Here is a 16,309-nt window from a genome sequence, read left to right as displayed (position 1 = left end):
CATGGCGAGTCTCAACTCCACTTTTGTGGCAAGAACACTTCCTAACTCAATATATGCTCTACAGGAGCTTTACGATAGCAAAAGTAAACCTACTGGAAAATCTACCTGGATAACTACATGATACAAAACCTAGTTTCATATTTCTCTCTCTAGGCTACAGCAGTTTTTAACTGCATGAAAGAGATGCTGGATTTGTTTTCCGTATGAAATCTATAGTGAAACACAGGGACCTCAAGACAGGCGTACAAAGTACCAACCCTTCCCCGCTCTACCCAGAAAAAATAAGTGACTCAATAGCCCTGCTGAAATGTGAGAGTTGGTCACAAAGATGCATTTCTCACCATCTAGAACACTGAGAATCTCTGAGCAGCTGTTAAAGGCTGGTGAAATCAAAGGAAATTATTTTATAGGCACCAGTGGGATATTCCTTACTGTACCACTTCATCCACATACTTCAGGCTGTTGCCAGCTCCTCCCTCCCTGGTCATGTGCTTGAAAATGAGATATGGGAGCAAATGGGGAAGTACCCAACCAACCTGATGCAGCAGGCCTAAAAGGGCTTAAGGAGATATTAACTCTGAAACCTAACAAAGTCACAAAAACAGCAATATGATTCCGGTTTCACTGCAAGGAAACGAGGACAGAGGTAGTAACTGTAAAGAATCCCAGGTAACTGCTTTCTTTGGGAGACTGGATGGTCCAGGGAAAGACATTTTCTTACTTTTCTCCAGTTCCACCTGTTTAAAGCCGCCCTTTAAAAACATGACTAGAATCAACTGTCTGAAAGACCACCAAACAGATGCAATAGTTTGTCCTGTAACTAGTTTAATAAAATAATGTACATAATAAGCTCCTTGTGATTACAGTTTCAAACTCTCCAATCCTGTTCTGCAAACTTACTTTATATTTTACTACAATCAAATAATAAATCATTGATTTACAGTTTCTATCTATTTATTCACCGTGTAAGCAGAATATGACCTGGAAGAGATTAATGGGGGGGGGGGGGGGGGGAAAGGAAATAATGGAAAGTGGATGAGAAGCTGCTTCTTTTGCAACCAAATGCGCAAAGAGCATTCTCAATAAGCCAGGTAAGCAACAAATGTGGTTGTTAGAGAATATTTATGACAGCGGCAACTGTGTAACATCACTGAAGCATGCACAATGGGAGCAAGCTTTCTAGAAAATATATCTACAAAAGAGACATGCAGTTAGGTCTGACTATCAATCATCTGGACATGTGAATAAATCTATAGTCAGCGGTCCATGTTCTGTTAAAATCAACTTCTACCATACAGAAAACTTGCTGCCCAGTAAATAAGCTGTAAGAGCACAGAAGCTAAAGTACGTTATACATACTATCACAATAATAATATCTCAACTACTAGATCAGCAAAAGTGTTAATATTTTGATCTTACAGAGAGTAAAGTGTATTTACAATGACTGGTTATATTCTCCGGTTAAGTTATATAGGTTTAACATCTATCACACTGAAACAATCAGATTTTTGTGTGTTTGTTTGGGTTTTTATTTAATTTTATAATTCACGTTCTTTAAATCAGTGGCTACTGATCCACAAGAGCACATCTATATGGACTATTTAAGTCTCCTCTCCCCTGGAAGTGTGTGTATAACTCCCATTAATGCTAATGGGCATAAAGCACACGCATTGAGGAGAAAATAGACCCCTCACTGTGAAAATAAATGTGTTCAGTTATTTTCAGACACGATGCTGAAATCAAACAACTAAAAGTACATACTCTAAGGAGATAACATTATATAGCCTAACTGAAAATGTCACCATTATTTTTAACTCCCTGGTCATGGACCCTGCCGCGTTCTTCATGTTTCTGCCATTTCTTGTGTCATAAAGAAATATGACTGGACAGCATATCAAAAAGGGCCAAATCCTAAATTCTTACACAAGTGAAACAGCCCTGATCTCACCCTCCTTGCCTTCACAAAGGATAAAAAGTTGGGCCTCGTGCCTTACATTTTCACTTAGGTCATATAATGTTTTCTCTTTATACCACATGGGTTAATAGCAGCAGTAAACTTTACTGTTCTCTAGAATAGTTCCTTAAATCTGTGATGAATCTACCAAAGTAAAATTTCTATTGCTTAATTTTTTTCCTTAATGATTTGATATCCTGATGTTTTCTGCTCAGATCAAAATTCATGGAGTCAATTCTGTCCGTTCAAACAGGTAAGAAAATTGCTTATATAGTAATGTGACATTTAAAGACACTGTGTTTTATTATAATACAATCACAGTTTTTTTCTGATGGAACCAATGTTTTATGAATTTATAGCTGATCTAATGTGATATTTGGAACAGTCATAAAAAAAGAAAGGTTTTAAAAAGGGTGTAGTATAAGTGGAGCATTAATGTTTTTGGTGAGTGTATTTAGGGTCTTTGTAAAGTCGCCTGCTGACTTTCTAATGCGCGTAATCACACCCATCTTCCCAAATCAGAGAGATGCACCTTCAAATAAGTGGACGCTACTGAGTTATCAGTCAGGCAGGCATGAGTTCTTCCAGCGATGAGGCCTTCTCAGAAGCTGATGCTGCAGGAGAAGGGTAGAGTGCTATTGCTAAGAAGTCAGGCCTTGCAATACTGCTGGGTCAAATATGAAAGCTAGGTGCTGCCAGGCGCTGTAGGGCCCAGCTCCCAGCCACTCCCCTCAGCCACGTGCTCCCTCATCTACTCTCACACTGAGTCAGTTCATGGAGAAAAATACCACAAGGAAAACAAAACAAAAAAATAAAGAAATCAATACTTCTCTGCTGATCTATCTCCCTCCCCACAATGGAGGTGACAAGCACTACTACTGGCCCAAAAATTCGACAATGAGGGATATGCCTAGAGTTAGCTGGCTGGCAGGGGGAGAAGGACTGCCCCTTTTAAACTGTCAGACCAGCCCCATCGTATCCCAGAATCAAACCCATGCAAACAGGACAGTCAAAGGAGGACTCCAGCTGAGCCAAGGATCTGGCCGGTGTCTGCACACTGAAGTAAAGAGAGCAGCTTGCTTCTGCCAGACGCTTCCAAAAGTGCATGTGCACACTGTGAATCCCCTGTGCGTCATGCCTGAGGACAGCTTAGCACGGAATAACTCATCAGAGAGCTCTTTATGGACTGGCACAGTGGCTTAGTGGCCGAAGAAGCCGTTATCCACTGTACAAAGCTGTGGGTTCCAGGCTCTTGAGCTGCAAAGTATTTCTGTATCTCACTTAAGGCTTTATAGTGAGAAGAGTTGTGCTGGAGAATATATGAGCAATCTTCTTTTTTAAACCAGAAAAAGCCATGAAAAACACAGCAGCCCTGGTAGTGTCTGAAGCTGTTGCAGCCCAGACCACCTCTCCTAAATTTGGTACAAGAATTACTGCAGAGACTGATACTGCCAAAATGAACCAGGCAACAAATTAATGAGCTCCTTCATTCATTAAGGAAGAGGAGGAGGGGTGGCAGTGGCTCATGACCTGTCAGCAGCCATGTGGATGGACATCCATCTGTTTGCCCAAGTGTGCATGGAGCTGAGCCGGAGACGCCAGGGCTCTGCACGAGCAGTGCATGCAATAGCCGTGAAGCAGAGCACTCCATGTAACACTGATCTGGACTCACACAAATAAATACTGTTGAATGACTCCCTTTCCTTTTGTCCTTTTCAGGTAATAGAAGCCTGTCTTTCTTTTTGATCCGAGTGTATCACTGTGACTCATTTTGCAAGTTGAAGTCTGATTATACAGAGGAAAGGCCAAAAACTTAAATATTACTTCTTCTGCATAGAACACTAAATCTATTTTCTCCTGGGTGAGCTTGCAGGGATAAACAATCCTATGAATGATTTGGTGTACGATATGCAAAAAGAGACATTTCTACAGCCTGTCTAGACTCCCAGACAAGATCAGTCTGCGCTGTCATCAAAGACATTTCCATAGCCTGTCGTATCACTTGGAAGACAGAAAAAACACCTTTTCGGAACAGTCATGCAAAAATGAAAAATAAATAAAAACAGCCTGAGCTGCCAGTGTCATAGTGGAAACCTGAATGCAGTAACCTTAGACAATTTAGAAATTACGCTAACAATACGGCAAGAAGTTTCAGCAAACATTTGTGAGGAAAGGCAACTCCTGCACAAGTGAATGGAATCCAAAAATATGAGTCATGCACAAGCAATTTTGCTATGGGCTATAAAATCACTTTATGAGAGTTACAGATAATTCTGTATGTATTCTGTAATGTTTCCCTACTGTGTAGAGATGGATATCTCAGTATCCTATCACAGATAACGATGGAAAACAAATTCTCTACATAAAAGCTGATTGCTCAGGGATTCACCCTTAACTGTTCCAAAGGAGTATAATGCTGACAGAACACTTTATACCGTATTCATCAACAAAGAGGTAGATTCCATCAGTGCCAAACACACTGCAGTTTAGATGTTTTTTATAAGATGTAGCAGGGTGAATAGAGACCAGCCTTAGACACAGAATACGCATCCTGCTATTTCTCAGCACCTACATACTGTTTATTACACATGCACCCACCATCCTCCACAATGACACCTCTCATTTCCTCCTGTTAGTACTTTTGCATATATTCAAACATATTCAGCATTATTCAGTATTAAAAGAACAGATGTGTTCTGTACATGTCATGCTGAGAAAAGTCTACAGAATTAAGCCAGTAATGAAATAAGAGATCCTGGAGTATAAAGGGTGAACCCTTTAGGACCAACTTCAGAACAACACAGCTTCTTTTTGTACATCTATTTTCCTCTTTATGTTCCTTTGTAACTTTTTCCAACTGTACCCACAGAACCATTAAAAAAAAAGTTTTAAAAACACTGAAAACTTTCAAGAAGGACTTCTCACACGAGACTTTAACTAGTTAACTATTTTGCAAGGTAGCTTTATGACTAACACACTGTTGGCAACCCAAAATCAACACTGAAAGAAATCTGGCTTAGTCTTTGGAGGTGTCCTACTCATGTGTTACGATACGTGATCTTTTCTCAAACTTGGATGTGGCATTCTCCAGGAGTCAAGCTTTAAAAAAACACCCAAAACAACAATAATACCTCTCCAACATCATAGATCCATATGCGACCTTCTGAATCACCAACTGCCACCTCCTTCCCAGCCTGGGCCCAGCGGACACGGTTGAGGGCAGAAGCTCCTTCTATGGTGACGCTGGCTGTGGGAACCTGTCGGAAGAATAGGAACAGGAAGGACAATAAAATCACGCTGCCTGCGAACCCGGGAGGTCAGTTTTGAATGTCCTGCTTAGCTGGGTGAGTCACAAGTCCCTTGGCATTGCTGGAAGTAACATACAACCCTCGTCAGGGGGAGAAAAAAAAGGGTTCATTGTTTCTTCGATCACATGTATTAAAAAGAGGAAAGAGTAAGAGATTGCTTGGAATGAGTAGGGAAGACTTTTCCACAGTAAAGGGCAGTACATGAGACAGTTTTTTCCCCTTAACCTTGGAGACATGCAAAACCACATCTGCTTCTTTCGCAAAAGTCACTGACTTATGACCAAAAACCAACTGAGAGTACGACTTGGCTTCAGACCTGCCCTGGCTTCTGGCCTCTGACTTGGACCCAGATAACCTGACGGTTGGCAGACACATCCCTGAATTCATGCTGACACATCCTTTAAATCCAAACTCACCTCTGCGGCTAGATGCAGAGGTTGAAACTTAGGTATTACGTCAGAAAAGTCCTGAGCTAATCACTTCAGAGCGAGGACATGGCAGAAATGAGAACAGCTGAGCTGACATTTAGGAACTCCTACAATATATTCCCACAATTCTCTTTTACATCCCCAGGAGATGACTTCTGCTTTAAATACACCTGGATGCTGTCTAATTTCCAACCCCCCCTCCCCACCCCAAGTCAACCAACTTAACAGGTGATCCACAAGAATACATAAAGATTCTGGTTAATGAGTGGGATGAATAAAGCAATGAAGACGATTTTAGGAGAAGTATTTGTAATCTACGCTGGAATGAGGGCATCAGAAGATGCTGCAGGAGGAAGGAACTGTGTGGGTGTTTGTCCCAGATAGGTAGATCACTCAGTTGATTTAGGTCACCTCATAAGACAAATGACGGTAACCTGCAAGTCTGCTAATGCTCCACCCAGCCACCTTTAATAGGAGAACCTGCCTGAGCAAGGAGCCTGTAGCTTGGCATGACAGTCTTCCAAACAAGGCTTTTTAGCTTTAATGCTTTTTAGGTCAGGACAAATGGGATAGGATTGCTGCAAAAGCAGCTCCTCCACCAGATCCATCTGTTGGAACAGGCCTCGGTCACACAGTGAGATAGGGACAAGGGGGTGTCCTGGAATCTATAAATGGACATGGAATTGCAGAGCAGTCCAGGCAAGAAGAGGTAGTTGGACAGGAACCAGAGTCCGGGCTACCTCCGGAGGAGTGACATACAGGTACTCCTTCTGTCCTCATTGTCAGCACAATGCAACAGAAGCAGGAAGAAAGCAGCCTGAAGGTGGTATGAAAGCCTGGTCTGAACATTGACAAACTGACAAGATTAACAAAACCAATATTTTGCTGCCTTCATCTCGGTTCTCTGACTGTAGCTGTATATTGTACTGGTGAGATAGGTCCAAAGATCCAGGAGAAAAATAATTTAAAAACAAACGTTGTATAATTCCCATGCCAGTCTCCTCCTCCTCAGCTCTAACGCCTTCACTGTGTCACATAAGATGAGTGACGGTAGGAAGCTGAACCTTTGCAGACTTCCCGACTCTGGTTACGGCCACAGTGTTTGCACAGCCATGACAGCAGCAGCAGGAGGACTGGGAAGCAGGGCTGCTTGCCTTGCCCCTCTCCCCCTGGAGACTCCCTGCTCCTCCTCCTCCTCACCGACCCTGACACAAGGCGCCACCTCGACCACAAGAATTGGCAAAGCTAAAGCATCACCTCCGCAAAGGGCTTCATGGTAGCGCCCTGAGCCCCCCACATCTGAAATGCAAGAGGATTTTGTTTGCAGAATGATGTAGAAATAATGCTGGATAGCAATCAGAAAGCAGATACCATCCTACCCCCACTCCTTTAAGAAATCATTCAAATGCAAATAAGCTACTGGGCTCATCTCCCCATTGTGCAAGGACTAGGTCCCGTCCAAGGCAGCATTACCCAAAAACACTGGCACGCTCTAACCCCTCATCCCAAGTCTGCTCCTGCTTAGTGGGTAACAGTCAAACAGTCAATGGCCTAAATCTGACAGGGGGTCATTGATCCATGATAAAATCACAATAGAAAACAAGCAAGTTTTACTTCTGTGATCACTGATTTCTTAAAAAAAAGAAAAAAAAAAAAGGAAAAAAAAAAGGCACTATTTTAATTCCTGCCAAAATTAATTTCATAACATTTGGAAATGGGTTTCTTCAAACAACAGTTAAATGCCACATTTTAGAGGACTAATCCACTAACCAGCTACGTTTCTCAGAAAACTGTAGATCAAAGATATTTGTTTCATACACAAATATATACTGCGTATATTTAAGGCACTGAATTTTCCCGAAGTCTTTCAGAAGGCTGAAATACATAACTCTAGAGCTGGGGTTTTTTGTTAATACAGCATTCTTTCAGTGTTCCACATAAAAATAAGCAGCATGCATGCCGCAGACACAAGACACAACCCATGCTTTTTTCCAAAACCCGATGGTTTTGTAAAATCCTGTTACTATTCCACAAAGCTATCTAACAAAATAAAAAGCAATAATGAAACAGTCTTTAAAAATCTAAATAGAAAGCCTTTTCTCCAGTGATACGGAGAGAAATACAGTCAAACCGTAGTATCTTAAAATAGATTCGTCTGCTTTCAATAGTGATAGGTTAAATTACACATGCCTATTTTAGATTTCAAAGATAAGAGTTTATCTTATAATGGTAGCATTATGTTTTTAAAATCACATTTGAAATACTTCATAAATTCTCTGAAGTTGGCGCTTGTTAGATTTTTAACAATTTTGAAATGAGGTTTGAACAGGTAACAGATTAAGAAGGATGCAGTCAGGAAAACCCGCATGATAAGAATATACCTTTTATTGTTCTTAATTTTATTGCTTACGTAGTGTCAAAACCTGCTTGCAAATACATCTATTATCTGTTTCTAGAAATAGACACCATCTTCACGCTTTCAAAGCTAAGATACGGCACGCAAAAAAAACCCAACAAACATTTGAATGGAATGTAACACAGCAGAAATAAGCGATTTTGCAAGTCAATTTACTATCAGTTCATAGATAAATAAGACTCATCAACAACCTAGAGACCTTCTCCGATCTTGATCAAAAAAGAAACGTTACAGGCACATAGGTAAGAAATCGGCATTTGGTATCCTGAAACTATCTGCAAACCTCACTATACTGATCCATAAAAATAATATTCAGTTTGCAAAAGAATGAGGCAGTGGGTAAGGATATTTTGCTTTTTAAGGTTTTTTTATATTCATTTATCAAATATAAAATAAAACATGATGACTTTCATTGCTATTACAAAAACAGTTTCTGGTATCCACAGATCAACATGAAGCACACAAACACCCTTGTTACTTTACACTGAGATTTTGAGAATAATTAGATTGATTAAATCCATGGTACAGTCAAATGATTTTAGTTATTTTGATCAGAAAGCATCTAGCTCTCAGGGGAAATGTTTTTAATAGATACGGGGAGTAACACTAGTGGAAACTGTGTTACAGTTCAAAAATTTGAAAGCAGCGTATTGTAACTAAAACCAGGTATTTTCTTAATTGATTTACAAAATAATACCTAAATAAAAATGCGTCTTATTTCCCAAATTAAACAAAACCAGGTCTCCTTAATAACAATCATATCTAGTTCTTACACAGAGATTTTTAGCTATAGCTGGCAGTTAAACACATTAAAATACCTGTCATTTTTCTGCTGTCTTCACAAATACTTTGACATCACGTATCTCACATCTAAAAGTAATAATGATCTAAAAAATAGGTGTTTCAAGATTTCTTCTTACAAAGGCGAAAGTGCTGACAAGGACTTTTTCTTAGCAAATAGCAGTGCAGACTTAAACAGCACAATCAATTGCAGAAATCTTGAAAATTATAAACTAATTATGACCTACCAGATAGAGGGTAAAAGCAAACAATGATCACTTTCAGTTACGATGTTTGAAAGAACTGCTTACAGTTTTTTCACTGGTACTTTTGCTGCTTCTCTCGCATAACAAAACCTCGCATCTATTCAGAATCTGCCAGTTTATCATTTCTACAAATTTTTTAATTTGTTTTGTCAGTGCTTAGTAAGGAAACCAAATGGTATTTCTGCCTCCGGAGACCCTAATTTGATTCTGATAAAAATACAAAGCTCGGAAATAATTCCAGTCTGATCCTTACATGAGAGCTGATTTTGACCTCTCAGAATGGAAATCATTTGTGAAATCAGGGGTGGCCTTGCATGCAGAAGAAAAGCAGGATCAAGCTTGAAATTAATTTTTTTTTCTGATGTTCTTCTGTATTTATGTGTAAACACACGGAAAATATATCAGCAGTTTTCTACGTACAGACTTATTATTGATGGGAATGGGATCAAGCGGTCCATACTAATTTTTTGGAAAGAAATTACAGTCTCATTGAGTTAAATGGCAAAACATCAGTTGATTTCAAGCAGAGCAGGATTTCAGCCCTGGTATTTGGGGGGAAAGGGTTATTTTTTTTTTTTCCTTTTTAAAGTGCTGGGGTTTATGCTCTGTGTTTAAGCCTGCATTAATGAGAACACCTGAAGGATATGTCCCTCCCTTCCCAAAATAAATTCTGAGGAGACTCCTCCTGTATATCCTCCAGCTGTATGTGCTCTAATTAAAAAGGCTGTGCTGCTTCCTGCTCAGTGCACTTCAAAAGGCCTCACTGCTCCCCTTGACAATGCAGCGCCCGGTGCTGGTTCCTCTTACCTGTCCATGCTTATTTATGGCAAGCACCACTCACTGGAAGCCATAAACTGTGCCCGTATTTTACTTCGGCTGAAACGTACAGCATGTTTATGTGAAAGGAGTATTAACGATCAAACTGATCTCAAAAAAAAACCCCAAAATCAAAAAAAGTAGGGTGTATGGGGGCGAAATACTGCTAGTTTTTCTTCGGTCCTCTCTTTTTTGGAAATAAAAAGAAACTGCCAGTTAATATGTGACCCTTTTTTCATAGTCTGTTTATTCTTAATTTTACATGGCATTAAGTAAAAATACGCAAGGCTTCAGTTGTGGAAAAATATTTCGATTCTTGTGCTGAATACTGATTGCTGGCCATTCTAAGACTGGCCTCAAGCAACAGGACAGGTTCTCTCAAAATCATTTCTGGGGGAAATTCGAATCCAGAAAAAAATAGTATTAACATCAGTCTGCAGCATTTCTTACAATCTGAAATAACAGGAGGGAAAAGGGCTGTTTGGCACGTTTAAAAAATGACTTTTAAAAAATTACAGTATTGACCATTACAAATATTTGCAAAAAGCTCTCTGATTAATCCCGTCTCATCAGTGAAATTCCAAGGTGTGATGTCTCCTCCCCAATGGCCCCTGCTACTTAAATAGCGATGAAAACAAAACTAGTTATTTTTCATTTGCGTTTGTGCCTTTAAGTTTCAGAGCGAATTTTGAAGAGGGAAAAAAAGTGATGGTGTAAAATCACAAATAGCACGTGAGCGAGATGCCCTGTGCTTAAAAAAACAACCTCAAGTGGAGTCGCTGGGGGCTCAGAAAGGCGGGAAGGAAGGCACCGGGTTTGTGACAGGCTGGGGGCACTGGCAGGGGTTTTGCGCGTTAAAATCTCCAGAGGATTTGGAGAAGGGACAGGAGGGATGGGACACGAAGTCTCCCACCCCAACGCCAAGCAACTCCCAGCCGCGGGAGGCTGGCGAGGGGCTGCCCGGCGCCATGGGTCCAGGCCGCAGGCCTGTGGCCGGGCTGCCGAGGTGTGACCGCCTCAGCGAGGGCAGGCGCCCACAGCGTGCCAGAAACGGGGAGATAAGTAAATAATAATAAAAAAACCCCAAAAAACTACCAAACGGGCGCGGTTTATAAGCGCACAGAGAGAGGGGAAGGAGGCTCCTTCCCGAGCCGGCACCGCGGCTACTTATTAGTGCTGGCTTTCTGCCGGGGGTGCCGGAGCCGGCCCTCCCTACCCGCGACAGGTAGCCGGGAGCCGCGGCCCCGCCGCCGGGAGAGGCGGGCGGGAAGGAGGGCGGGGCAGGGAGACCTGCCCTCCCCGCCACCGCCGCCGGGCTCCCCGCGCCCTGAGGGAGCCGGGCGCCCCCGCAGACCCCCAGCAGGGTGGGTGAGGGGGTGGCCGCGCCGCCGGCCCTCACAGGGTTAAGGTCTGTCCCGGCGCCCCGCCGCCCGCCCTCGGCTCGCCGCCGCCGCCTCACCTCGGTGTCGTTATTCAGGTTCCACAGATCCAGGCGCCCCATCCCGTCCACGCAGGCGAAGAGCGCGGGATGCACTGGCGACCACATGACATCGTAGACATAGTCGGCATTGTCTTCAAAGGAGTAGAGCGGCTTGTTGTGCTGTAAAGCAGAGAGAAGCATGAAGACTTCGTGGCGCTAGTGCTGCCTGGGGCTGTCTGGCGAGTCTAATTAAAAACTTTGCACATTTACAAAGTGTCATAAAACTTCCCCAGATGAAAGGTCCTCGCGAAGGGTGGGGACTGCACTTTAATGGGACAACAACTGTCCGGTGGGATAAATGAGATGCCCGGCGTGAGGGCTGTGGGACGCGCGGGGGGAGCGCCCGCGGTCTCTCCCGCTCCGGGGCGGCGGAGGAGCGGGGGGGATGCGGGAGGCAGGCGGGCACCGCCGCGCCCGCCCGGGCCAACCGCGCTTGCGGTCGCCCCCGATAAGGATCGTGAGAGCGGCGGGGAGCCGCGGGGCCCTCCGCGCCCCTCCGCGCACCGCGGGCGGCGCCTGCCACCTAGCGGCGGGACCGGAGACCGCCCGCGGCGACCCCCGCGGGGCGGCGGGTCCACGGCCCGGCCCGGCGCGGGCCGCCGGCGGAGGCTGTCATCTCCCCGCAGGAAGTCGGAGGGAAGTTCGGAAGTACACCGGGAATAAAGCGTTAATTGTCCTCCATGAATTATTCATCGCGTCGGGCTCGTGTAAATTTTTTTTCTTTTTTTTCTTTTCGTAATGGCTTCGCTAATCCCCGATCAATTAATGGAAAATGAAATTTGAATGATAATGAAAACTCCAGAGATGAAAGGAATTAAGTATTCTCACGGCTTGTGACAGAAATCTAAACAATGGGGCTTCTCGGAGGGTCTCCCTCCTTGTCTCCCTCCCTCTTTCCCTCCCTCCGCCGCCAGCTGCCTCCCGCCGCCCTCCCCCCCGCAAGCGGGACACGGCGGGACGAGGGCCCGCAGCCCCCGCCGGCCTCCCACGGAGGCTTCTGCCAGCGGTAAACCATCGCCGAAGGTGCTGCTGTCATTCCGAAGGCACATCTGTAGAATACCTGGGTCAGGTCCCTCCAGAATGCACCCCCCTTCATCCCACGAAAGGCACAATATCGGGAACCCCTCAACGCATTGCATAACCCATGCATTATTTTTTCCCAAAGCAGAACGACTGATCACGATTATTATATCACTTTTCCCTTGTATATTATTAGTTTAGAGCAATAAAGCAGTCGGTTTAATCTCTGCTTACATCTGGGTCCTGGCCAGTTCTAGCTTTGCTCCTCCTGCACTACGTGGTGCTTCGTCGGATGTCACGGCTCAGCAAGTGGACGCGTGTGCACCCGCATGCCTATCCCTATACATCCCTATACAAGGCTTTGTCTTTTGAAAAAAACCTAGAAATACAAAGCGATTGATTCTATAGGCTAGTTTTCCCTCTACTTGAATTAATGAAAGACTCTTTGAATGATTTACAGGATCAGGTCCCCAGTTTTCATAACTGGCCTAGTGGCTTTTTGTGCATTTCCTAAGAATAGCAAAGATTTTGTTTTGCGTGACAATAAAATGAAATTAGAGTTGAGCTTATTACCTCAAATTTATACATTTTTATTTCTTTTCCAAAGCTGGAGTTTTGCAAACGAAAAGGGAAAATATCACAAGAATATTTTCTTACCTAAACAAGGTCTTGTTCTCCAAACACATATGTATCTGCTTAGTATATTATCAGTACCAGTGGAGTTACTTACACGTGTTAATGGAATTACTTACATGCCTGTGCTAAAGCATTTGCAGGGGTGAGGGCCAAATGAAGACCAAGCTTTTGAAGTAGCAGAGGTATTTCATAGGAAATTTCAAAGTGAATCCTTACAGCGGTGAGCTGGAAAACAGCATTTAGAGTGGGCCATACACACCCACAACGTCTATCTGCTATATTCTGTATTTTCACTGAGAACACCTAATTTAGGTTTAAATACATCAACTGTTTAAATGCTGGAAAAATGAACGCAATAGTATACTGAAGCGAAAGGGAATCTGGTCATCTGCTGGGTGGCTGGTATTTTTCTTATTCATGGGAAATGTGCCACGCATATAGCACTTTAACATTCAATGTCATGGGAGAACTAAAAAAATTCCACAGAATAAGAGGACTATTAAGATATCAGTCAATCCAGGGCAGATTTCAATCAGCATTTCCTTCTTGTCAACATATCAAAACCTGTTTTCATCTTATTTTGAGTGTGACACTTTTTTAATGCACTTTTTAGTTCTGCCAGATTATTTTCCCATTCATGCCTAAAGACCAAGGCATTAGAAGGAAGGGTCAGGAGATTTGGTTCTAATCTGTCTCCTGCTGTTTACGTGCTGTGTAGTCTCTGGCAAATAGCGTTAGCTGATGTGCCTCAGTTTCCCTGTTAGCAAAATAAAAACACTGTTGGAGTGCTGGTATTTGAGGTGAAAAGCATAGCAGATATGCAGTGTGCATTTCTTTTACCATAACAGTGGAAATAGTTAGATAGGAAGTCAGTGGGAAAATCTGGACAACAGGAATAATACGGCTTTTGAGAAAGATCTCAGACATGCAAGGAATGACACACAAATGGACAGAGATGAATAGGGAGTGGAGCACTGTAAGGGAATAAGAAATTGCAGCCATGTGAGTAGCCCAAGCAAAAGGCAAGATCAACTGCAGTGTGGTTGGAGAAACAGGGAGAAAGGCCCACAGTCCGGCACCACCAGGCAGTGGTGGTGGAGCTGAGCTACAGCCTTCACAGTGCTCCCAAGTATATCTGCCCGCCCAGCTTGAATCGCCTGCAATGGGGAAGAATAAAGTATTTCCTATGCTATATCTTATCGTCCCACACCCTCTAACTAGAGAAGAACCTAACAACTGCACCAGGCTCTTGCTTAGCATCCCGTCTTCAGTAGTAAGAGCGAGTGACCTTCCTTAAAAGCTGACATTTCATCCTGGTCTGATTTTGCCCACTGAGAGCAGTTATGTTGATTTCATTGTGCAGGCTCGATTTGAAGGCTAAGTGTGTATGTAAATGTTTGCAGGGCTTCCTTACTGTAAGCCTGCTAACTAAGGGCCCAGGCCTGCAGATTCTTTTAATGTAAGGATTTATGAGTAAGGACCGATACCGACCGCTTTTAGAGAATGTTGAAATGTGGAACCATGTAAAGGTCACTTTAAAGCAGTTTTAAATTACCCAAACTTCAGACTTACACAATCTGTAACTAACATATGGCTATTATTATAAAACAACTGAAATTTAAACTTGATGAGCTTTCATTCTTAAATATCAACCCACTCTGTTATTCAATAGAGCAGAAGAAATAGTTTAAAGCAGTATCTTCAGACAAACTTGGGCCAAATCTACTTATTACTGAAAAAGGGAGTTTGGGGTGAAAATGTGTCCCTACTGAATCAATGGAGTTTTGCCATTGATTTCAATGGGACAGGATTTGAGTATTTAGTGGGAAAAGTGAAAAAGCCAATTCCAAGACACGTGGTTTTGTCTCATTTATTTAAGCATGTCGTCATAACCTATTGTTCATCCTCAGTGTTTGCATACGGGCATTGTTTAAAAGAACAATGCAGAGGGAACATTTTAAATACATGGGAGCTGTCTAGGAATTAGCACTTGTCCATGAAATAAGAAACTCACCTAAATAAATACTACATATTTCTATAAAAGAGGTCTTTTTTTTCCACATATAAATTTGACCAGTCTATTCCACTTCTTATTTGCATAGAAGAATTTTCTTTAATCCAGGAGGCGCCACACATAAAGTAGCTAATTATCCATATAAAGGAATGTATACATATCCACAGGTTTTAACTAGCATCTGACTTCTGAAAAGCCATGGAAAAAGCTATTGGCTTTGCCTCTTTCATGAAAGGAGCATTTTACAGAGTTGGCACCGTTTGTGTGGGTGTCAGCTCCACCTAAAGGTTCTTCCCTAGACCGTACCTTCAGCAGTAGAGATGTATGGTGACACCACATACTCTGTTGGTTGTCTCCCTTTCTTTCTTTCTTTCCACTCCATTGTCTTCCATTCTAAAGACAATAAGCCAAATCTGCACTTCTGGCTCAGGCTGTATTAACAGCAGCCATGAGTGTTGTGCAGTATTGTAAGTTGATTCAAGCTAATTTAATTTTTCTAGGTGTGCAGCAAATATGACAGATTCATTAGTCCTTGGCATAGAAACTTTCCAAACAAGCTGATGTGTTTGTTTAGGCTCAATCTCTGGCTCTCGGGCACTTGGAAAGAGACGAGGCAGAGCGGTCCTGAGCAGAGGTGCTGCTCTCATTTCTGGCCCTTGAACAAACCCAGAAATAGAGGGTTGGAACTAGATGATCTTTAAGGTCCCTTCCAACCCAAACCATTCTATGATTCTATGAATTTGGCCCCATAGGACCAAATATTGTATAAATACCTTTTATTCTTTAAAAAAACCCAGAAAACCTACAAAATGGTGTCAAAGGAAGACATCTCCTCCAGCATATATAACACACAGGGAAGTGAAACCCTGCTGTCTTTATTTAACGCAAGTGTTATGGCATCACACTGACCAGAGGGATGCAAAAGAAACTGGGACAGGACATAAGGCATGGGACTTCCACACAGGTTAGGATCGGGGCTCTTTTCACTGTTTTGTAGACCCTAGCTGCTAGGCCCAGTCTTCTCCACCTTGAGAGAGACATCTTACTGCTTTGCTGAATCCAGGCTCATCTTTTCCTTTCTTACCCTGACACTTAGCCAGGCCAACCCAAGAGGTGCAGACAATATAGGCAGAAACTAAAAGCTGCTGGGAATTTTGAGGCGAATACTCCTCAAATCAGCTTTACCCTGGT

General features: G+C 42.8%; 1 protein-coding gene across 7 annotated transcripts in view; it reads right to left on the bottom strand.

The window, feature by feature from the left end:
* The window catches only part of DYNC1I1 (dynein cytoplasmic 1 intermediate chain 1), a 196,826-nt gene that overhangs the window by 14,705 nt on the left and 165,812 nt on the right, over positions 1–16,309 (bottom strand). For all 7 annotated transcript variants that reach the window (XM_063324873.1, XM_063324876.1, XM_063324875.1 and 4 more), the window contains 2 exons: positions 11,428–11,568; positions 5,086–5,211 (listed from right to left, as the gene is read on the bottom strand). In XM_063324873.1, the coding sequence (XP_063180943.1) occupies positions 5,086–5,211; positions 11,428–11,568 (267 nt within the window). The remainder of the gene's footprint in view (positions 1–5,085; positions 5,212–11,427; positions 11,569–16,309) is intronic.

This window comes from Chroicocephalus ridibundus, chromosome 2, assembly GCF_963924245.1.
Source record: "Chroicocephalus ridibundus chromosome 2, bChrRid1.1, whole genome shotgun sequence".
Taxonomy (NCBI): domain Eukaryota; kingdom Metazoa; phylum Chordata; class Aves; order Charadriiformes; family Laridae; genus Chroicocephalus; species Chroicocephalus ridibundus.
This window is presented reverse-complemented; position numbering and strand designations above follow the sequence as displayed.